Source organism: Physella acuta, unplaced genomic scaffold (genome assembly GCF_028476545.2).
Source record: "Physella acuta isolate Inbredline_101_S28 unplaced genomic scaffold, ASM2847654v3 ptg001357l, whole genome shotgun sequence".
Lineage (NCBI taxonomy): Eukaryota > Metazoa > Mollusca > Gastropoda > Physidae > Physella > Physella acuta.
In genome coordinates this window covers 110,860-135,104 of record NW_026732872.1, presented here as the reverse complement: position 1 = coordinate 135,104, position 24,245 = coordinate 110,860, and the positions used below count along the sequence as shown (strand labels likewise).

Sequence of the window (24,245 nt, the reverse complement as noted above, 5' to 3'; positions counted from 1 at the left end):
CATCTCTTTATGTGCCCATGCTGAAGTTTACCTTTTCTATGCTCATCTCTTTATGTGCCCATGCTATAGTTTACCTTTTCTATGCTCATCTCTTTATGTGCCCATGCTGAAGTTTACCTTTTCTATGCTCATCTCTTTATATGACCAAACTGAAGTTTACCTTTTCTATGCTCATCTCTTTATGTGCCCATACTGAAGTTTACCTTTTCTATGCTCATCTCTTTATATGACCATACTGAAGTTTACCTTTTCTATGCTCATCTCTTTATGTGCCCATGAAGTTTACCTTTTCTATGCTCATCTCTTTATATGACCATGCTGAAGTTTACCTTTTCTATGCTCATCTCCGCTGAAGTTTACCTTTTCTATGCTCATATCTTTATGTGACCATGCTGAAGTTTACCTTTTCTATGCTCATCACTTTATGTGCCCATACTGAAGTTTACCTTTTCTATGCTCATCTCCTTTGAGGCGGCGACGACGATCTCGTTGATGAGAGCAGAGAAGCGGTACAGCTTCATGTTGAAGATGCCGGCCAAGGTGAAGGTCTTCGGGTTCATGTCGAACTCCTGGCCTGTCTTGCTCATCAGTTCCTTCCAGTGTCGCTCTCGTAGGGCCTCCGACTTAAGGTCTACGATCAAGGGCAGCGAGTCTCTGGACGTGGGGGGGGGGGGGGGTGATTTTAATTTATTTATAAATTAACCCTAATTACGTTAAGTTTAAGCCAAGGGAAAAACGTTTAAAGTTACGCTTACGACACAATAATAAAGGTAAGCACCTGAAATTTAGCATCGAAAAATAAAAATAAGTTAGCGCTGAGATTTTAAACCTGACAGAGAAAGAATTAGGGTTAATGTTAGGGTTTAAAATCAACGCTTTTCAGGGTCAAGTTTTTGCCTTCTACGACGTCAACCTATTTGAACTGTTTCAGGGTCAAAGGTCAACCTACTTGAAATGTTTCAGGGTCAAAGGTCAACCTACTTGAACTGTTTCATCTGCTGGTCAAGGACGACGGCGGGCTGAAGTGACCTCACGTTCTTGGGTAACTTCCTCAGCTGTTTGATGTAGTCCTCTATACCGCGGCTCAGCACCTCAATGTCAAGGTCGACCCACAAGGTCTCAGACCATTTGTTTTTGGCGGCCTATAGACAGAAGGTACAGGATAAACCACACACCACAACAGTAGGTACAGGATAAACCACACACCACAACAGTAGGTACAGGATAAACCACACACCACAACAGTAGGTACAGGATAAACCACACACCACAACAGTAGGTACAGGATAGACCACACACCACAACAGTAGGTACAGGATAAACCACAACCACATCAGTAGGTACAGGATAAACCACACACCACACGGTAGGTACAGGATGGTACAAGATTCAGCAAAAAATAGATCTACTATTCATATGACCCCTAGGTCGCCTGGACACATGCCCCCTAGGTCAACTAGCCATATGACCCCTAGGTCGACTGGACACATGACCCCTAGGTCGACTGGACACATGACCCCCAGGATTACTGGTGACATGAACCCTAGGTCGACCATTTCATGTAAACCCTAGGTCAACTAGCCATATGACCCCTAGGTCAACTAGCCATATGACCCCTAGGTCAACTAGCCATATGACCCCTAGGTCGAACTTTTATATGACCCGTGCCATGATCCCTAGGTCGACAGGTCCCATGACCCCTGTGACTAGACCCCCATATGATCCTTATGTCGACATGTCCCATGAACCCTGTGTCTAGACCCCCACATGATCCCTAGGTCGACATGTCCCATGACCCCTGTGTCTAGACCCCCACATGATCCTTATGTCGACATGTCCCATGACCCCTGTGACCCCCACATGACCCCTAGGTCGACGTCCCATGACCCCTGTGTCTAGACCCCCACATGATCCATATGTCGATATGTCCCATGACCCCTGTGACTCCCACATGACCCCTAGGTCGACATGTCCCATGACCCCTGTGACCCCCACCACTCACGTCCTGCTCCCGGTACAGCGAGTAGATCTGGTTGAGCCAGGCCAGCTGTTTCTTGACCAGTAGCAGCTTCTCGTGGACCGTGATAGGCAGCTCGAACAACTTCTCGGCCAGCGCGAGATCCACGCGTCGCTCCTCCAGCTCCTCCACGCCGGCAGTGAACTTCTCGACCAGGGCGTCACCTGCGGGGGAGTGGGGGCACATGATAAAGGGCGTCTCTTGCGGGGGAGTGGGGGCACATAATAAAGGGCGTCACCTGCGGGGGAGTGGTGGCACATCATAAAGGGCGTCACCTGCGGGGGAGTGGGGGCACATAATAAAGGATAAAGGGCGTCTCTTGCGGGGAAGTGGGGGCACATAATATAGGGCGTCTCTTGCGGGGGAGTGGGGGCACATAATAAAGGGCGTCTCTTGCGGGGGAGTGGGGGCACATAATAAAGGGCGTCTCTTGCGGGGGAGTGGGGGCACATAATAAAGGGCGTCACCTGCGGGGGAGTGGGGGCACATCATAAAGGGCGTCACCTGCGGGGGAGTGGTGGCACATAATATAGGGCGTCTCTTGCGGGGGAGTGGGGGCACATCATAAAGGGCGTCACCTGTGGGGGAGTGGGGGCACATAATATAGGGCGTCTCTTGCGGGGGAGTGGGGGCACATAATAAAGGGCGTCTCTTGCGGGGGAGTGGGGGCACATAATAAAGGGCGTCTCTTGCGGGGGAGTGGGGGCACATAATAAAAGGCGTCTCTTGCGGGGGAGTGGGGGCACACAATACAGGGCGTTACCTGCGGGAAAGTGGGGATGCATAATACAGTAAGTCACGACAAGGTAGAAGGGGGGGGGACTGCAAATAATATAGGGCGTTATCTTTAGGGTATGGAAGCATATAATAGAGGGCATCATATTCACGGAAGGGGGTAAGGCGAATAATGTAGGGGGCGAGGAAACATATAATAGAGTGTCACGGTTATAGAGATGTGGGTAGCCATGTCACTAAGCCAAACTTTACAAAAATAGACTTGACCTCCTCTAAAAGTTTGACCTTGACATTAACTCACCCATCTGCAGGTTATCCCCCACCGAGGCTGGCCCCTCCTCCATAAATTTGTTGTAGAAAATTTCACACTCCTCCTTGAAGTTGTTGACCTGGTGCTCTGTGATCTTTAGGAAGAGTTACATTGGGTTAGGCAAGGGAAGAAATGCTTTATAGACACGGGAGATAAGTCTCACAGACAAGAGAGATTAGCCACACACATGAGAGGTTAGCCTCACAGGCCAGGGGGGTTGGGGGGGGGGTAGGAAATCCTCTTACATACAAGCAGTTAGACTTCAATATGTTTTGGTTCATGTCAAGTTCGTGATCGTTTTGCCAATGAAACGATAGTTTAGCCAAAGAACCGCATGGCTAGGTAATAATAAATGATGTATGTCTGAGGCTAGTCAGTGATAGATTTCAGTCAGGGTTAGGGGTTAGGGTTAGGGTTAGGGGTCAGGGTTAGGGGTCAGGGTTAGGGGTTAGGGTCAGGGTTAGGGGTTAGGGGTTACCATTTTGAACTTTGACTTGACCACGACCAAACGACAATCTCTGTTTTTGGCCTTGAGCAGAACCTTCTCGTAGATGTTTGGGATGTCTTCCTGGAGCTTCAGCTCTTCCTCGGGCACCTGTCGAAACAAACACAGGTGTTTAACAGGTGTTCAACAGGTGTGAACGTGTACAATAGGTATTCAACAGGTTTTCAACAGGTGTTCAGCGTGTGTTTGACAGGTGTGAAACAGGTGTTTGACAGGTGTGAGACGTGTTCAACAGGTGTTCAACAGGTGTACGAGAGGTGTTACAAGCACGAGACAGGGCCAGATGTGTAGTCACGTGACCGGACATGCCTCTATCCCATAGACCATCAGGGTCCGGTACTCCTCCTGCACAGCTCGCCACCTGACCTCCCACATCAGCAGGTTGTCCTTGATGCTCTGGATGGTCGTCAGCACGGCCTTCAACTCCTCAAGGTTATCCGTCGTGTCTTCAAGGTCAGACGACTTGTCCTGCCAGATAAAATTGAAGTGATTACCATCACGAATGTCATCAAAGTAAGTTGGACTCTAGAGCGTGAAATTAAAGACAGAACCGTGCCATAATTGACGTGAGCCGCTAACAGAACCTACCATAATTGACGTGCAGCCCCTAACAGAACCTACCATGATTGACGTGAGCCGCTAACAGAACCTACCACAATTGACGTGAGCCCCTAACAGAACCTACCATAATTGACGTGAGCCCCTAACAGAACCTACCATGATTGACGTGAGCCGCTAACAGAACCTACCACAATTGACGTGAGCCCCTAACAGAACCTACCATGATTGACGTGAGCCCCTAACAGAACCTACCATAATTGACGTGCAGCCCCTAACAGAACCTACCATGATTGACGTGAGCCCCTAACAGAACCTACCATGATTTCCTCATGGATAGAGACCAGCTTTGTCGCCGCCTGCGCGTGAAGCTTCTTGCCCAGCAGACGTATCCATTCCCTGGCGTGACCTTTAGCGGTGTCTGCTAATGCTGATGTACTCAGCTCGACGCAACCAATCACCTGAGAGATAACAAACAAGAGGTATGAATACAATAGGAATATGGCCAATAACCTTGACATACATTGTTCTTGGGATAAAACATAATTTTTTAAAATTCCTAATATCATAATCAGCAACCACGCTTCATTATCACTTACCTTAACCTTATCTAGTTTAAAGATTTCTTTAACCATTACCTTAACCTTATCTAGTTTAAAGATTTCTTTAACCATTACCTTATCTAGTTTAAAGATTTCTTTAACCCTAACCCTAACCTAAACTAACCTAGTCCACATAACTCCCTAACCCTTACCCTAACCTAACCTAGTCCACATATCTCCCTAACCCTTACCTTAACCTAACCTAGTCCACATAACTCCCTAACCCTTACCTTAACCTAACCTAGTCCACATAACTCCCTAACCCTTACCTTAACCTAACCTAGTCCACATATCTCCCTAACCCTTACCCTAACCTAACCTAGTCCACATAACTCCCTAACCCTTACCTTAACCTAATCTAGTCAACATAACTCCCTAACCCTTACCCTAACCTAACCTAGTCCACATAACTCCCTAACCCTTACCCTAACCTAACCTAGTCCACATAACTCCCTAACCCTTACCCTAACCTAATCTAGTCAACATAACTCCCTAACCCTTACCTTAACCTAACCTAGTCCACATATCTCCCTAACCCTTACCTTAACCTCATCTCTTCTTTCAATGTTCTCGATACATGAGAAATAGTGCTGGAACTTATAATCGAAATCTGTTGCAGTTCTCTTCTTGAACAGCCACTTGTCTAGTTGTTCCTCCTGGAGTAGACCGTCATGGTGGGTTTTTGAAAGTGAAAGTATAAGGGTGGGTTTTTGAAAGTGGCAGTAGAAGAGTTGGTTTTTGAAAGTGAAAGTAGAAGAGTTGGTTTTTGAAAGTGAAACTAGAAGGGTGGGTTTTTGAAAGTCAAAGTAGAAGAGTTGGTTTTTGAAAGTGAAAGTAGAAGAGTGGGTTTTTTGACAGTGTGAAAGTAGAAGAGTGGGTTTTTAAAAGTGAAAGTAGACGGGTGGGTTTTTTGAAATACAATTGTTTATAAAATGTAAGCCTTTAATTCAACAAGTATAGTATTCTTTCAGATCCGATGGTCTACTGGTAAAAAATTTACCCTTTTCCTGTTGTTTGATATTTTGGATTGCGTACAAATTCACACACTTTATTAAGTAATTGTAAAAAAATCTCTCCAAAAGCATACGGTTCAACTTGTGCTAGTTCTGACCTTATCGGTTAAATTTGTGTTAGTTCTGACCATATCGGTTAAATTTGTGTTAGCTCTGACCTTACCGGTTAAATTTGTGTTAGTTCTGAACTTATCGGTTAAATTTGTGCTAGTTCTGAACTTATCGGTTAAATTTGTGCTAGTTCTGAACTTATCGGTTAAATTTGTGTTAGTTCTGAACTTATCGGTTAAATTTGTGCTAGTTCTGAACTTATCGGTTAAATTTGTGCTAGTTCTGAACTTATCGGTTAAATTTGTGCTAGTTCTGAACTTATCGGTTAAATTTGTGTTAGTTCTGAACTTATCGGTTAAATTTGTGCTAGTTCTGAACTTATCGGTTAAATTTGTGTTAGTTCTGAACTTATCGGTTAAATTTGTGTTAGTTCTGACCATATCGGTTAAATTTGTGCTAGTTCTGAACTTATCGGTTAAATTTGTGTTAGTTCTGAACTTATCGGTTAAATTTGTGTTAGTTCTGAACTTATCGGTTAAATTTGTGTTAGTTCTGACCATATCGGTTAAAATTGTGCTAGTTCTGAACTTATCGGTTAAATTTGTGCTAGTTCTGACCATATCGGTTAAATTTGTGCTAGTTCTGACCTTATCGGTTAAATTTGTGTAAGCTCTGACCTTATCGGTTAAATTTGTGTTAGCTCTGACCTTATCGGTTAAATTTGTGCTAGTTCTGACCTTATCGGTTAAATTTGTGTTAGCTCTGACCTTATCGGTTAAATTTGTGTTAGTGCTGACCATATCGGTTAAAATTGTGCTAGTTCTGAACTTATCGGTTAAAATTGTGCTAGTTCTGAACTTATCGGTTAAAATTGTGCTAGTTCTGAACTTATCGGTTAAAATTGTGCTAGTTCTGAACTTATCGGTTAAAGTTGTGTTAGTGCTGACCATATCGGTTAAAATTGTGCTAGTTCTGACCTTATCTGATCTCCACAAGGGACGGAACTTCTTCCATTTGCCCAGGGACTTGTGAACTTTGGCCAGGCATTTAAAGGCCGCCTCCTCGCACTCGGTCAGTAGTTCAGCCACTTCCGGGTCGAGGACGAGGTCTTGGAAGTACGAGAAGACGTACGGCTCGTCCAGGAACTTGACCTTCTGGGGCGGGGCATCCACGCACGTGCCGTTCATCCAGCGCACGAACCGCTTGGTTCTGGTGGAGACAGGGGTCATACAGGGGTCATACAGGGGTCACACAGGGGTCACACAGGGGTCACACAGGGGTCATACAGGAGTCAGACTGGGGGTCATACAGGGGTGACACAAGGGTCATACAGGGGTCATACAGGGGTCACACGGGGTCATACAAGGGTGAGATAGGGGTCACACAGGGGTCACACAGGGGTCATACAGGAGTCACACTGGGGGTCATACAGGGGTGACACAAGGGTCATACAGGGGTCACACTGTGGTTATTTATCCAATGTTCATTAAGGGATCAATTATTCACAGTTCATACGCGCTTCATTAGCTACAGTCCAGACGTATTTTATGATCATGTCTCTGGCCGTCCAGACTTACTTAATGACCATGTCTCTGGCCGTCCAGACTTACTTAATGACCATGTCTCTGGCCGTCCAGACTTACTTAATGACCATGTCTCTGGCCGTCCAGACTTACTTAATGACCATGTCTCTGGCCGTCCAGACTTACTTAATGACCATGTCTCTGGCCGTCCAGACTTACTTAATGACCATGTCTCTGGCCGTCCAGACTTACTTAATGACCATGTCTCTGGCCGTCCAGACTTACTTAATGACCATGTCTCTGGCCGTCTAGACTTACTTAATGACCAAGTCTCTGGCCGTCCAGACTTACTTAATGACCAATCTCTGGCCGTCCAGAGTTACATAATGACCGTGTCTCTGGCCGTCAAGAGTTACATAATGACCGTGTCTCTGGCCGTCTAGACTTACTTAATGACCATGTCTCTGGCCGTCCAGACTTACTTAATGACCATGTCTCTGGCCGTCTAGACTTACTTAATGACCAAGTCTCTGGCCGTCCAGACTTACTTAATGACCAATCTCTGGCCGTCCAGAGTTACATAATGACCGTGTCTCTGGCCGTCAAGAGTTACATAATGACCGTGTCTCTGGCCGTCTAGACTTACTTAATGACCATGTCTCTGGCCGTCCAGACTTACTTAATGACCATGTCTCTGGCCGTCCAGACTTACTTAATGACCATGTCTCTGGCCGTCCAGACTTACTTAATGACCATGTCTCTGGCCGTCCAGACTTACTTAATGACCATGTCTCCGGTCGTCCAGACTTACCTAATGACCATGTCTCCGGCCGTCCAGACTTACTTAATGACCATGTCTCTGGCCGTCCAGACTTACTTAATGACCATGTCTCTGGCCGTCCAGACTTACTTAATGACCAAGTCTCTGGCCGTCCAGACTTACTTAATGACCAATCTCTGGCCGTCCAGAGTTACATAATGACCGTGTCTCTGGCCGTCAAGAGTTACATAATGACCGTGTCTCTGGCCGTCCAGACTTACTTAATGACCATGTCTCTGGCCGTCCAGACTTACTTAATGACCAAGTCTCTGGCCGTCCAGACTTACTTAATGACCATGTCTCTGGCCGTCCAGACTTACTTAATGACCGTGTCTCTGGCCGTCCAGACTTACTTAATGACCATGTCTCTGGCCGTCCAGACTTACTTAATGACCATGTCTCTGGCCGTCCAGACTTACTTAATGACCATGTCTCTGGCCGTCCAGACTTACTTAATGACCATGTCTCTGGCCGTCCAGAGTTACATAATGACCATGTCTCTGGCCGTCAAGAGTTACATAATGACCGTGTCTCTGGCCGTCTAGACTTACTTAATGACCATGTCTCTGGCCGTCCAGACTTACTTAATGACCATGTCTCTGGCCGTCCAGACTTACTTAATGACCATGTCTCTAGCCGTGGAGACGATCGTCTTGAAGATGTCGTTGGTCTGTGGGTTGAGGATGACGTCGGGCGGTGCCAGCTGAGCCTCGATGCCAAAGAGCGGCTTCTCCTGCCGGAGCTGGTAGATGTACGACTTGAGGTTCTTCAACACCATCTGGCAACACGCGATGACGGATACAGTTATCAACTCTTTAATTAACAGTGGTAGTCTTGGGGAGTTATGTTAAATAGGTTACCTTGGCGATATATAATTTTCAATGGGTCACCTTGGTGATGTATAAAGTTGAACGGGTTACCGTAGTGGTAAAGTGAATGGGTCACCTTGGTCATAGAAAAAGTTAAACGGGGCACCTTGGTGATGTATTATGACGAATGGGTCACCTTGGTGATATATAAACCTTAATGGATGATCTTGGTGGTATATAAAGTTAAACGGGTCACCTTATGTGAAGCATAAAGTAAGCAGGTCACCATCAACGGGTCACCTTTATGATATATACAATGTTAAACGGGTCACCTTTATGACATAATGTTCAATGGGTCACCTTTATGACATAATGTTCAACGGGTCACCTTTATGATATATACAATGTTCAACGGGTCACCTTTATGATATATACAATGTTCAACGGGTCACCTTAATGATATATACAATGTTCAACGGGTCACCTTAATGATATATACAATGTTCAACGGGTCACCTTGGTGAGTGAGTTGAAGATCGTCCTCTCCCAGTAGGTGTAGTAGCTCTGTAGGGTGGTCCGCTTCTTGGTGAGCCCCGTGCTGCTTGAGATGGTGGACTCGATCTTTAGGATGAGTACCCCGATGGAGCTGACGTTCTTAGAGGCCAGCTCAATGTCGGTGTCGCGCATACTGTAGGCGAAGTCGAACGTGTCCTGGGGGGGGGGGTGGGGGGGGGGGGGGGTTGGTGGTGGGGGAGACGTAGGCAGTTATGGCTGGCTGCTCACACGTGTCTGTTTATGTCATGTCAGCAGTGTCGCAAATGTCTCATGTCAGTGTATGTCTCATATGTCAGCAATTGTAACATATGTCAGTACATGTCACATATGTCACTCAACGTCACATGTAAGCATATGTTTCAATTGAAGCAATTGTTACACGCTTTAGAATATTTCTCATGTCAGAAAATATCTCATATTTCAGCAACACGCCACCAACACGCCACCAACACGCCACCAACACGTCACCAACACGCCACCAACACGCCACCAACACGCCACCAACACGCCACCAACACGCCACCAACACGCCACCAACACGCCACCAACACGCCACCAACACGCCACCAACACGCCACCAACACGCCACCAACACGCCATCAACACGCCACCAACACGCCACCAACACGCCACCAACACGCCACCAACACGCCACCAACACGCCACCAACACGCCACCAACACGCCACCAACACGCCACCAACACGCCACCAACACGCCACCAACACGCCACCAACACGCCACCAACACGCCACCAACACGCCACCAACACGCCACCAACACGCCACCAACACGCCACCAACACGCCACCAACACGCCACCAACACGCCACCAACACGCCACCAACACGCCACCAACACGCCACCAACACGCCGCCAACACGCCACCAACACGACACCAACACGCCACCAACACGCCACCAACACGCCACCAACACGCCACCAACACGCCACCAACACGCCACCAACACGCCACCAACACGCCACCAACACGCCACCAACACGCCACCAACACGCCACCAACACGCCACCAACACGCCACCAACACGCCACCAACACGCCACCAACACGCCACCAACACGCCACCAACACGCCACCAACACGCCACCAACACGCCACCAACACGCCACCAACACGCCACCAACACGCCACCAACACGCCACCAACACGCCACCAACACGCCACCAACACGCCACCAACACGCCACCAACACGCCACCAACACGCCACCAACACGCCACCAACACGCCACCAACACGCCACCAACGCGCCACCAACACGCCACCAACACGCCACTAACACGCCACCAACACGCCACTAACACGACACCAACACGCAATCAACACGCCACCAACACGCTACCAACACGCCACCAACAAACTAGATACAGACGACCACCACCACCATCAGCATACCACCGCGGTACCAGCCACAGGACGCACCTTACAGCTGAAGACAAAGCCCGGGTAGGGGGCGGCCTTCTGCTTGAAGAGATGCAGTGTCTCGACGTTGTCCAGGATGGTCTGGATGTCCTTGGTGATGCGGGTGATCGTCTTCACGGTGCCGTTGAAGAGGTTCAGTTGCTGCAGTCAGAGAAATAGAGAGAGGTTCAGTTGGTGCAGTCAGAGAAATAGAGAGAGGTTCAGTTGCTGCAGTTAGAGAAATAGAGAGAGGTTCAGTTGCTGCAGTCAGAGAATTAGAGAGGTTCAGTTGGTGCAGTCAGAGAAATAGAGAGAGGTTCAGTTAGTGCAGTCAGAGAAATAGAGAGAGGTTCAATTGCTGCAGTCAGAGAAATAGAGAGAGGTTCAGTTAGTGCAGTCAGAGAAATAGAGAGAGGTTCAATTGCTGCAGTCAGAGAAATAGAGAGAGGTTCAGTTAGTGCAGTCAGAGAAATAGAGAGAGGTTCAATTGCTGCAGTTAGAGAAATAGAGAGAGGTTCAGTTGCTGAAGTCAGAGAAATAGAGAGAGGTTCAGTTGGTGCAGTCAGAGAAATAGAGAGAGGTTCAATTGCTGCAGTTAGAGAAATAGAGAGAGGTTCAGTTGCTGCAGTCAGAGAAATAGAGAGAGGTTCAATGGTCAGAAAATGACCTACCGAACTTGAATATTATGTGGTCAGTTAAAAATGACCTACCGAACTCGAATATCATGTGGTCAGTTAAAATGACCTACCGGGTAATTTGGATATCATGTGGTCAGTTAAAAATGACCTACCGTGTGGAACTTAGAAATCTTGTGGTCAGTTAAAAATGACCTACCAAAAACGAATATCATGTGGTCAGTTAAAATGACCTACCGCGTGGAACTTAGAAATCCTGTGGTCAGTTAAATATGACCTACCGTGTGGAACTTGGAAATCCTGTGGTCAGTTAAAAATGACCTACCGTGTGGAACTTGGAAATCCTGTGGTCAGTTAAAAATGACCTACCGTGTGGAACTTGGATATCATGTGGTCAGTTAAAAATGACCTACCGTGTGGAACTTGGATATCCTGTGGTCAGTTAAAAATGACCTACCGTGTGGAACTTAGAAATCCTGTGGTCAGTTGAAAATGACCTACCGTGTGGAACTTGGATATCATGTCGTTGATGACCAGTGAGTACCAGTTGATTCTCTTGTACGGAGCTTTCAACATTTTTCTCAGCTTGGCCAGACTACTGTCCATCAGGATCAGCTGTTTGATGGGAGGTATGACATTTGGGAGGTATGACATTTGGGAGGTATGACATTTGGGAGGTATGACATTTGGGAGGTATGATATTTGGGAGGTATGACATTTGGGAGGTATGACAATTGGGAGGTATGACATTTGGGAGGTATGACATTTGGGAGGTATGACATTTGGGAGGTATGACATTTGGTAGGTATGACATTTGGGAGGTATGATATTTGGGAGGTATGACATTTGGGAGGTATGACATTTGGGAGGTATGACATTTGGGAGGTATGATATTTGGGAGGTATGACATTTGGGAGGTATGACAATTGGGAGGTATGACATTTGGGAGGTATGACATTTGGGAGGTATGACATTTGGGAGGTATGACATTTGGTAGGTATGACATTTGGGAGGTATGATATTTGGGAGGTATGACATTTGGGAGGTATGACATTTGGGAGGTATGACATTTGGGAGGTATGACATTTGGGAGGTGTGACATTTAGGAGGTATGACATTTGGGAGGTATGGCATTTAGGAGGTATGACATTTGGGAGGTATGACATTTGGGTGATTTGACATTCGGGAGGTATGACATTTTGGAGGTATTACATTCGGGAGGTGTAACATTTGGGAGGTATAACATTTAGGAGGTATGACATTAGAGGTATGACGTTAGGGGTTTTGACATTTGGGAGGTATGACATTAGAGGTATGACGTTAGGGGTTATGACATTTGGGGATACTTAAAACAAAGAGGTGGGGTACAGTAGAGTGTATGTTGTTGGCGTTTGGGGGTGGGGGGGTGGATGATATATTGTATGAAAATAGGTATAGGAGAGACGGGGTCTGTATTTGCTGCTCTCGTCCGTTGGGGGGGGGGGGGGGTGTTGAGGAGAAATTTGTATGTGGGGCGGGAGTTGTTGTAGTAGACATTACCTCCGGGTTAGACAGAGAATCAATGACCCCAAAATACTTCTGTAGCATGTCCTCAAGGTCAGCGACAATCTTCTTTAGCTTGGCCTCCTGCAGACATTTGTTACAAGTAGGACAACATTTGTTACAAGCATGATATGTGTACACTTCTGGCCAAAAGGCAAAACATTTGTTACAAGTATGACAAAATTTGTTACAAGCATGATATGTGTACACTTCTCGCCAAAAGGCAAAATATTTGTTACAAGTATGACAAAATTTGTTACACGCATGATATGTGTACACTTCTGGCCAAAAGGCAAAATATTTGTTACAAGTATGACGTGTGTAATCTCCCGCAGACAGGCAAAACATTTGTTACAAGTATGGTGTGTATAACTGTTGTCCCAAGGGAGATTCAGATGAAACCATCGAGTTTCACGATCCATTTAGCAGGTAAAGTAGAGTTCACCTTTTTTCCGTGACCTCATCATATGAAGGTATAGTGTGATCAGCACTATGCTCAGCCGCCTTTACTTTCCCTGACATGAGAGTTGAGTGGACTCCGGTACGTTACGCGGACTCGACCAGGGCTATCAGTCGTTCGTTCTTACATCCGACCACGCCGTCCCACATGCTTAGATTAACCTGTGGTGTGTTGAGCGCACGTGTGTTGAGTACTCACATCAAGAGCCATGTGTTTGGCCACCTCCGGCACGAAGAGGTGCAAGGACAGCAAGAGTTTGGTCTCACAGATGATTTGTGGCACCGCTGGGTTCAGGTTGACTCCGTACATCTGGGTCAGGTGGGAGACTGTGGGGATGGTGAGACGGTTAGGTGGTGAGACGGTTAGGTGGTGAGACGGTTAGGTGGTGAGACGGTTAGGTGGTGAGACGGTTAGGTGGTGAGACGGTTAGGTGGTGAGACGGTTAGGTGGTGAGACGGTTAGGTGGAGGTTAGAAATGGAGGAAAAACATGTTTTACTCGTTAAATTAGCATTAGTTAGAGCAGTGTGACGTCCCACTAGTTAGAGAGTGATGACGTCATGCGAATCAGAGGATGACGACGTCACACACCAGCTTAAGCTCAACTACTCACTTTTGTTGGCGTCTGTCATAAGTCGACCAATGTTGCCATCTGGGAACAAGGGGGAAACAAATTTAAACAAGGGTCAAAGGTCATGGTTAGATAGCTGGATACCAAAGTGTGGAGGAGGTGGGGGGGGGGGGGATTAAGATGTCTGATAAGTTTATAGCTTATCATGGGTTTAATTAGAAAAATTAAAGAATCCATTATTTGAATTAAAAAATTCGTCGTTTTTTGGAGGGATTGAAAACTAAACTGCTGTTCCAGGGTTTAAAATGTAATAAATGAATAAAATTAATAAATGCGAATTCAAAATTTTAATCTTATTTGAAATTATTTGTGAGGGCAGAAATAGATAAAAAAAAAAACAACCTACGAGGGGTGGAGCTAGGACTCACCAAATAAGGAATGAAGGGCGGAGCCAGAGGAGAGTCGGTGGAGCGTGACGTCTGGGGGGACGGGTATGGTGTTGGGGATCTTGTAGAGCAGCCCCGCCCTGAGGTAGTGGGGGATGACCCGCTCCACGTGGTCGTGCCACGTCCTGAACGTTGTCTCCTCGTACCTCCGCATTGTCTTGGCCACAGAGAGGTACTTGACTGAGGCCTGGGATTGGTGAGGTAATGGTGAGGTAAGGGTGAGGTGATGGTGAGGTAAGGGTGAGGTAAGGGTGAGGTAAGGGTGAGATAAGGGTGAGGTAAGGGTGAGGTAAGGGTGAGATAAGGGTGAGGTAAGGGTGAGATAAGGGTGAGGTAAGGGTGAGGTAAGGGTGAGGTAAGGGTGAGGTAAGGGTGAGGTAAGGGTGAGGTAAGGGTGAGATAAGGGTGAGGTAAGGGTGAGGTAAGGGTGAGGTAAGGGTGAGGTAAGGGTGAGGTAAGGGTGAGGTAAGGGTGAGGTAACTGTGAGGTGGTAGTGAGATAATGGTGAGATAATAGTGAGGTGATGGTGAGAAGATAGTGAGGTAAGGGCGACGCAATGGTGAGGTAAGGGTGAGGTAAAGGCGAGGTAAGGGTGAGGTAAGGGTGAGGTAAGGATGAGGTGATAATGAGGTAATGGTGAGGTAGTAGTGAGGTGATTGAGGTGATGGTGAGGTGATTGTGAGGTAATGGTGAGGTATTGGTAAGGTAAGGGTGAGTAAATAGTGAGTTAAAAATGAGGTGGTGGTGAGGTGGTGATGCGATAATAGTGAGATGAGGATGAGGTGATGATGAGGTAATGATGAGTTAATGCTCAGATAATAATTAATCCTGGTGAGGTAATTAACTGTGGTATTCGAGTGAGATAACAGAGAGGTTTTGACTGAGATAACCGGTGAGATATCTGAGTGAGATAACAGGTGAGATATTTGACTGAGATAACAGGTGAGATATCTGAGTGAGATAAGACTGAGGTACTACCATCTTGCCGATGTCCGTGGACATCATCTCTGCCATCTGATTGAAGCGCACGATGCTGGCTTTGATCCGGTGGAACAGCGACCGGCACCAGTAGATGGCGCCGGCAACCGGCGGATAGTTCCGGTAAACCGGGGGGTTCATTTTGTTTTCTATAAATAGATTGTTGGTGAACTCAATCTGCAATCAAACACACATACACGTTTTAGGGTAGACGGCTTTGGCAGGCTTTTTAAAGATGAACGATTTGAACATTGAGTTTGTTGATAAAATTATTCATACACGTAAACAGTGACAGTGGCTAAATGCTATTTGTATCTATAATAAATCAAGTGGTATTAAACAAATGACCAGTGAATTATTAAACTGACTTTTAACAAACCAAACTGACCTCTGAGATGACCTTACTGACATGACCAAACTGACATCTGACATGACCAAACTGACATCTAACATGACCAACCTGACATCTAACATGACCAAACTGACATCTAACATGACCAAACTGACATCTAACATGACCAAACTGACATCTAACATGACCTAACTGACATCTAACATGACCAAACTGACATCTAACATGACCAAACTGACATCTAACATGACCAAACTGACATCTGACATGACCAAACTGACATCTAACATGACCAAACTGACATCTAACATGACCAAATTGACATCTAACATGACCAAACTGACATCTAACATGACCAAACTGACATCTAACATGACCAAACTGACATCTAACATGACCAAACTGACATCTAACATGACCAAATTGACATCTAACATGACCAAACTGACATCTAACATGACCAAACTGACATCTAACATGACCAAATTGACATCTAACATGACCAAACTGACATTTGAGATGCCCACTCACCTCTTTATTGTACTGCAGGATGACGTTTCTAAATTTAGACTGCATGCGCTTGTTGACGGCCTCACGTGATTGGATGCCCTTCAACTTGATGAGCAGTTCAAAGGCGCCGTCAGACGACCGCAGGCTCTGTGGGGAGAACACAACAGTTGACCTTGGACTGGGCGGGTCAAGGACGAACACAGACCAGGCTCTAGCTAGGCAGACAGGGTACCTGGAAGGATTCGTCAATGAACGTCTTGGCGGTTTCTTCAATCTCCGTGACCCGCTTGTAGAACTTGGTCTTCAGGATCTGCCACATGGTGGCCCTCGATGGGGAGAAGGCATCATAGGGCAGCTGAAATACAGGAGTTAACATTTGGTGGGCAGCTGAAATAGAGGTGTTAACATTTGGTGGGCAGCTGAAATAGAGGTGTTAACATTTGGTGGGCAGCTGAAATAGAGGTGTTAACATTTGGTGGAGCAGCTGAAATAGAGGTGTTAACATTTGGTGGGCAGCTAAAATAGAGGTGTTAACATTTGGTGGGCAGCTAAAATAGAGGTGTTAACATTTGGTATGCAAGCTGAAATAGAGGTGTTAACATTTGGTGGAGCAGCTGAAATAGAGGTGTTAACATTTGGTGGGCAGCTAAAATAGAGGTGTTAACATTTGGTGGGCAGCTAAAATAGAGATGTTAACATTTGGTGGGCAGCTGAAATAAAGGTGTTAACATTTGGTGGAGCAGCTGAAATAGAGGTGTTAACATTTGGTGGGCAGCTAAAATAGAGGTGTTAACATTTGGTGGGCAGCTAAAATAAAGTTGTTAACATTTGGTGGAGCAGCTGAAATAGAGGTGTTAACATTTGGTGGGCAGCTAAAATAGAGGTGTTAACATTTGGTGGGCAGCTAAAATAGATGAGTAAAGATGTTGTTGGGCAAATAAAAGCGACGTACCCTAGAGATGGGATGTTGGGCCAATAAAAGCGACGTACCCTAGAGATGGGATGTTGGGCCAATAAAAGCGACGTACCCTAGAGATGGGATGTTGGGCCAATAAAAGCGACGTACCCTAGAGATGGGATGTTGGGCAAATAAAAGCGACGTACCCTAGAGATGGGATGTTGGGCCAATAAAAGCGACGTACCCTAGAGATGGGATGTTGGGCCAATAAAAGCGACGTACACTAGAGATGGGATGTTGGGCCAATAAAAGCGACGTACCCTAGAGATGGGATGTTGGGCAAATAAAAGCGACGTACCCTAGAGATGGGATGTTGGGCCAATAAAAGCGACGTACCCTAGAGATGGGATGTTGGGCCAATAAAAGCGACGTACCCTAGAGATGGGATGTTGGGCCAATAAAAGCGACGTACCCTAGAGATGGGATGTTGGGCCAATAAAAGCGACGTACCCTAGAGATGGGATGTTGGGCCAATAAAAGCGACGTACCCTAGAGATGGGATGTTGGGCAAATAAAAGCGACGTACCCTAGAGATGGGATGTTGGGCCAATAAAAGCGACCTACCCTAGAGATGGGATGTTGGGCAAATAAAAGCGACCTACCCTAGAGATGGGATGTTGGGCAAATAAAAGCGACGTACCCTAGAGATGGGATGTTGGGCCAATAAAAGCGACCTACCCTAGAGATGGGATGTTGGGCCAATAAAAGCGACCTACCCTAGAGATGGGATGTTGGGCCAATAAAAGCGACGTACCCTAGAGATGGGATGTTGGGCAAATAAAAGCGACCTACCCTAGAGATGGGATGTAGGGTAAATAAAAGCGACGTACCCTAGAGATGGGATGTTGGGCCAATAAAAGCGACGTACCCTAGAGATGGGATGTAGGGTAAATAAAAGCGACGTACCCTAGAGATGGGATGTTGGGCCAATAAAAGCGACCTACCCTAGAGATGGGATGTTGGGCCAATAAAAGCGACGTACCCTAGAGATGGGATGTTGGGCCAATAAAAGCGACGTACCCTAGAGATGGGATGTTGGGCAAATAAAAGCGACGTACCCTAGAGATGGGATGTTGGGCCAATAAAAGCGACGTACCCTAGAGATGGGATGTTGGGCCAATAAAAGCGACGTACCCTAGAGATGGGATGTTGGGCCAATAAAAGCGACCTACCCTAGAGATGGGATGTTGGGCCAATAAAAGCGACCTACCCTAGAGATGGGATGTTGGGCAAATAAAAGCGACCTACCCTAGAGATGGGATGTTGGGCAAATAAAAGCGACGTACCCTAGAGATGGGATGTTGGGCCAATAAAAGCGACCTACCCTAGAGATGGGATGTTGGGCCAATAAAAGCGACCTACCCTAGAGATGGGATGTTGGGCCAATAAAAGCGACGTACCCTAGAGATGGGATGTTGGGCAAATAAAAGCGACCTACCCTAGAGATGGGATGTAGGGTAAATAAAAGCGACGTACCCTAGAGATGGGATGTTGGGCCAATAAAAGCGACGTACCCTAGAGATGGGATGTAGGGTAAATAAAAGCGACGTACCCTAGAGATGGGATGTTGGGCCAATAAAAGCGACCTACCCTAGAGATGGGATGTTGGGCCAATAAAAGCGACGTACCCTAGAGATGGGATGTTGGGCCAATAAAAGCGACGTACCCTAGAGATGGGATGTTGGGCAAATAAAAGCGACGTACCCTAGAGATGGGATGTTGGGCCAATAAAAGCGACGTACCCTAGAGATGGGATGTTGGGCCAATAAAAGCGACGTACCCTAGAGATGGGATGTTGGGCCAATAAAAGCGACCTACCCTAGAGATGGGATGTTGGGCCAATAAAAGCGACCTACCCTAGAGATGGGATGTTGGGCCAATAAAAGCGACCTACCCTAGAGATGGGATGTTGGGCCAATAAAAGCGACGTACCCTAGAGATGGGATGTTGGGCCAATAAAAGCGACCTACCCTAGAGATGGGATGTAGGGTAAATAAAAGCGACGTACCCTAGAGATGGGATGTTGGGCCAATAAAAGCGACGTACCCTAGAGATGGGATGTAGGGTAAATAAAAGCGACGTACCCTAGAGATGGGATGTTGGGCCAATAAAAGCGACCTACCCTAGAGATGGGATGTTGGGCCAATAAAAGCGACGTACCCTAGAGATGGGATGTTGGGCCAATAAAAGCGACGTACCCTAGAGATGGGATGTTGGGCAAATAAAAGCGACGTACCCTAGAGATGGGATGTTGGGCCAATAAAAGCGACGTACCCTAGAGATGGGATGTTGGGCCAATAAAAGCGACGTACCCTAGAGATGGGATGTTGGGCCAATAAAAGCGACCTACCCTAGAGATGGGATGTTGGGCCAATAAAAGCGACCTACCCTAGAGATGGGATGTTGGGCCAATAAAAGCGACCTACCCTAGAGATGGGATGTTGGGCCAATAAAAGCGACGTACCCTAGAGATGGGATGTTGGGCCAATAAAAGCGACGTACCCTAGAGATGGGATGTTGGGCCAATAAAAGCGACCTACCCTAGAGATGGGATGTTGGGCCAATAAAAGCGACGTACCCTAGAGATGGGAAGTTGGACAAATAAAAGCGACGTACCCTAGAGATGGGATGTTGGGCCAATAAAAGCGACGTACCCTAGAGATGGGATGTTGGGCAAATAAAAGCGACGTACCCTAGAGATGGGATGTTGGGCAAATAAAAGCGACGTACCCTAGAGATGGGATGTTGGGCAAATAAAAGCGACGTACCCTAGAGATGGGATGTTGGGCCAATAAAAGCGACGTACCCTAGAGATGGGATGTTGAGCAAATAAAAGCGACGTACCCTAGAGATGGGATGTTGGGCCAATAAAAGCGACGTACCCTAGAGATGGGATGTTGGGCCAATAAAAGCGACGTACCCTAGAGATGGGATGTTGGGCCAATAAAAGCGACGTACCCTAGAGATGGGATGTTGAGCAAATAAAAGCGACGTACCCTAGAGATGGGATGTTGGGCAAATAAAAGCGACGTACCCTAGAGATGGGATGTTGGGCAAATAAAAGCGACGTACCCTAGAGATGGGATGTTGGGCCAATAAAAGCGACGTACCCTAGAGATGGGATGTTGGGCAAATAAAAGCGACGTACCCTAGAGATGGGATGTTGGGCAAATAAAAGCGACGTACCCTAGAGATGGGATGTTGGGCAAATAAAAGCGACGTACCCTAGAGATGGGATGAACGAGCTCGTAGACCTGCTCCAGCACCTCGTCAATTCTCTCTGGGTCACCCGTCACGTTCTTCAGCTCCTGACTGAAGATGTTGTTAAACTCTTCCATCACCTGCAGGTCAGGTAACATACAAAGTTCTATTACAGGACATACACACATACAAACTTGTAGTACAGGACATACACACATACAAACTTGTAGTACAGGACATACACACATACAAACTTGTAGTACAGGACATACACACATACAAACTTGTAGTACTGCGTAAAGGACATACACACATACTTTCATTTGCTTGTAGTGTAACTGCAAGGTAATTAACATTCCCCGAAGGCGTTTATACTGCACGCCCAGGGGCGTCTGGGCGGTAGTGTGGACAAACCCGCGCCTAATAATCTGAGATCCATTATAGCGCCGGCGCTGTTTACTCTTAATTAGGTTTAAAAGAAAACAAGTTCACGCGTCTAAAAATACACTATTTTGTAACGCATTGATGAAATCCTCTTCAAATAATGTGTCAGCCCGTGGCAACGCGCGGGACGGGTACGCTAGTTGAGTGGCAAAAAACAAAAACATGACCTTCCTCCCCCCCCCCCCCCCACAGCTCACCTGGGCCATGTCGTGCAGGTCCTCACAGATGGCGATGATGTAATCCGAACGATCGAACAGTTTCGTCCTGTCGAACTCCCATCTGACGTCACGACCAGACGACTCAATTTTGGCGCGCACGGTGAAGTAGGCTTTCTTCCATGTCTCCAGCATCTTGACCGCTGCTTTCGTCATCAGCTTTATCGTGCCCGTGTCGAATCTGGCACAGAGATTGTTCTACAGCTTCAGCAGGCACCCCTGACACAGTAGCGCAGCGGGGGAGGGGGGGGGGGGGCGAGGGGGGGGGGAGGACATATGTCCCCGGGCGCCGACCTTAGGGGGCGCCAAAATGGATTGGAAAAATAAATTGAAAGGTTGAGGGGGGCGCAAATCGAAAGTTTGAGGGGGGGGGGGGGATGCAAATCGAAATCTTGAGGGGGGGGGGGGGGGTGAGGGTTGCTACGCCTCTGCCCTGACACACCTTTCACTTTCTCATGTGACGTCGTGTTTCATACATTTTTTTTTCTCCGGGGGGAGGGGGCGGGAAGGGGATGAGGGGGCTTGAAACTTTGTGTGTGAAAGCAACGTCTACCGAAGAAATGACTGAAAGAAACTCTGGATGTCCTGTCTGTTACAACCAATCACCTTATCCCTAATTTCTTAATTTCTTGATTTTTTCATAAAGGGAAATAATCATGCTAGGTTGGTTGTGCTGCAAATATTAAATGAGTTGTGTCTCTTTACACGGAACATAACTAACTTATGCTAGTGAGATTGATTTTGATCTTCCTTAAACTTAAAGGTAGTCTCGCTTTTAGAAATTATTTCACCTCAAAGGAGTATCATGTTGTTTGGGTCATCCTATATGTCAAAACATCGTTTATCATTTAGTTCTGCAGCCAATCAGATTTTATATTAGAATATTAGATCAATTTTTAAAACAATTGACAAACAAAAAAAAAAATGGTGTGGGTGGTCCCCGATCCCGCGCCATAAACCTACTCGAAGAGATGCCGGACATTGATGACCTTGGTGGCCCTCTCGCAGAGTTCCCAGGCGATCCTCTCCATGAGTGGTACCATCAGCTCGTCCGTGTTGTAGTTCCGTGAGATGATCCAGATCATTCTCAGCGCGTTCATCATGGGCGGCAACGTGTCGATGACAGACTGAAATCAGGGGGTCAGGTGGGTGGGGGTCAGGTGGGTGGTCAGGTGGGTGGTCAGGTGGGTGGTCAGGTGGGTGGTCAGGTGGGTGGTCAGGTGGGTGGGGGTCAGGTGGGTGGTCAGGTGGGTGGTCAGGTGGGTGGTCAGGTGGGTGGTCAGGTGGGTGGTCAGGTGGGTGGTCAGGTGGGTGGTCAGGTGGGTGGTCAGGTGGGTGGTCAGGTGGGTGGTCAGGTGGGTGGTCAGGTGGGTGGTCAGGTGGGTGGTCAGGTGGGTGGTCAGGTGGGTGGTCAGGTGGGTGGTCAGGTGGGTGGTCAGGTGGGTGGGGTTTGTGGTCAGGTGGGTGGGGTTTGTGGTCAGGTGGGAGGGTTAGTGGTCAGGTGGGTGGGGTTAGTGGTCAGGTGGGTGGTCAGGTGGGTGGTCAGGTGGGTGGTCAGGTGGGTGGTCAGATGGGTGGTCAGGTGGGTGGGGGTCAGACGGGTGTTCAGGTAGGTGGGGATCAGGTGGGTGGGGTTATTAATAACGTGGGTGGGGGATATTGGTCAGGCGGGTACGAAGTCAAGTGGGTGGGGTTGGTTGTCAAATGGGTGGGGAGTCAGGTGTGTGTTCATGTTAGTCCTCATCAAAATAGGCGTGGTCATTAATTTTCAACAGATTGCCATCTTTATTTCTAACAATAAAATATTACGCGACTGACGTCTAAGGGAGTGTCCCCTGGGGGTCAAACCCTCCCCCCCCCATTCTTGTACCTGAAATGTCGAGCCATATTTAATGTTCCGGAAGTGACGTTCCAAGGTCGACAAAAACCGGACGTTGTCGCGAGCCTCAAGGGCGTATTTTTTCAGGTCTTTCAAGGTGAACTCGAAATCTCCTTCAGTGCGCATGTGCAGGTCAAGGATATACTTCAGCTGTGAAGCAGAAGATAAATGTTGCAAGAACGTAATTTAGCCCTACAAGAGGACATATTACAGCGCTACAACAGGACATATTACAGTCCTATAACAGGACATATTACATCCCTACAACAGGACATATTACACCCCTACAAGAGGACATATTACACCCCTACAACAGGACATATTACACCCCTACAAGAGGACATATTACACCCCTAAAAGAGGACATATTACACCCCTACAACAGGACATATTACACCCCTACAACAGGACATATTACACCCCTAAAAGAGGACATATTACACCCCTACAACAGGACATATTACACCCCTACAACAGGACATATTACACCCCTACAACAGGACATACTACATCCAACAAGAGGCCATTACCACAGGGGTAGACAACTGCTCCGTGACGCCGTGTAGGATTGTGTCCCTGTCCTTCCAATACTTGATCTCCACCAACGGACCGTTGCCCACCCGGGGTTTGCTCAGCTCCGTCTCCAGGAGCTGGTCAACCTGCAATGGTGGACAGTGCTGAGCTTAAACTCAGAGTTGATACACGGGAGCTAAGGCAGGGATGTAGATTGGGGGGTAGGGTGGTTTACCCTGGGGTGGGACGCTTAATTTGGTGGGAAATAAAAATAAAATTTTGTTTAAGCTGTATCACACAATCTAAGTTAAGAAACTAGACTGCTACTTGACTTTAAGGACCGTTTTCTATACTACTTGTGTGATACGGAAATAAAAACAACGGTTAAGTGACAGAGGCTGGTCGCTTTTTCACCAACCTGAATAAATATTTAAATATGGGGGGGGGGGCAAAATTGATGGGTCGCCTCGGGCGCCTAAATGTGTAGCTGCCCCTCTAAGCAAAGGAAATGATGAGCTAAGGCAGGGGTCTCCAAACTACGGCCCGCGGGCCGGATGCGGCCCGCGATGTCCTCTCATCCGGCCCGCGGAGATGTTTTTGTCCACGGAAAAGACGTTAGTTGGTGAT

The 24,245-nt window shown here is 47.1% G+C and overlaps 1 protein-coding gene across 1 annotated transcript in view; it reads right to left on the bottom strand.

Moving 5' to 3' along the window:
* Window positions 1–24,245, bottom strand: part of LOC131926992 (dynein axonemal heavy chain 10) — a 91,970-nt gene that overhangs the window by 61,640 nt on the left and 6,085 nt on the right. The window contains exons 7-31 of the mRNA XM_059282627.1: window positions 23,636–23,764; window positions 23,097–23,255; window positions 22,190–22,353; window positions 21,209–21,407; window positions 20,591–20,707; window positions 16,641–16,763; window positions 16,430–16,555; window positions 15,547–15,723; window positions 14,551–14,755; window positions 14,165–14,203; window positions 13,752–13,879; window positions 13,091–13,177; window positions 12,053–12,166; window positions 10,938–11,078; window positions 9,460–9,654; window positions 8,752–8,912; window positions 6,769–7,000; window positions 5,270–5,383; window positions 4,446–4,586; window positions 3,877–4,035; window positions 3,541–3,657; window positions 3,054–3,156; window positions 2,003–2,181; window positions 982–1,142; window positions 447–654 (exon numbers count right to left, since the gene is read on the bottom strand). Of these exons, the coding sequence (XP_059138610.1) occupies window positions 447–654; window positions 982–1,142; window positions 2,003–2,181; window positions 3,054–3,156; window positions 3,541–3,657; window positions 3,877–4,035; window positions 4,446–4,586; window positions 5,270–5,383; window positions 6,769–7,000; window positions 8,752–8,912; window positions 9,460–9,654; window positions 10,938–11,078; window positions 12,053–12,166; window positions 13,091–13,177; window positions 13,752–13,879; window positions 14,165–14,203; window positions 14,551–14,755; window positions 15,547–15,723; window positions 16,430–16,555; window positions 16,641–16,763; window positions 20,591–20,707; window positions 21,209–21,407; window positions 22,190–22,353; window positions 23,097–23,255; window positions 23,636–23,764 (3,678 nt within the window). The remainder of the gene's footprint in view (window positions 1–446; window positions 655–981; window positions 1,143–2,002; window positions 2,182–3,053; window positions 3,157–3,540; window positions 3,658–3,876; window positions 4,036–4,445; window positions 4,587–5,269; window positions 5,384–6,768; window positions 7,001–8,751; window positions 8,913–9,459; window positions 9,655–10,937; window positions 11,079–12,052; window positions 12,167–13,090; window positions 13,178–13,751; window positions 13,880–14,164; window positions 14,204–14,550; window positions 14,756–15,546; window positions 15,724–16,429; window positions 16,556–16,640; window positions 16,764–20,590; window positions 20,708–21,208; window positions 21,408–22,189; window positions 22,354–23,096; window positions 23,256–23,635; window positions 23,765–24,245) is intronic.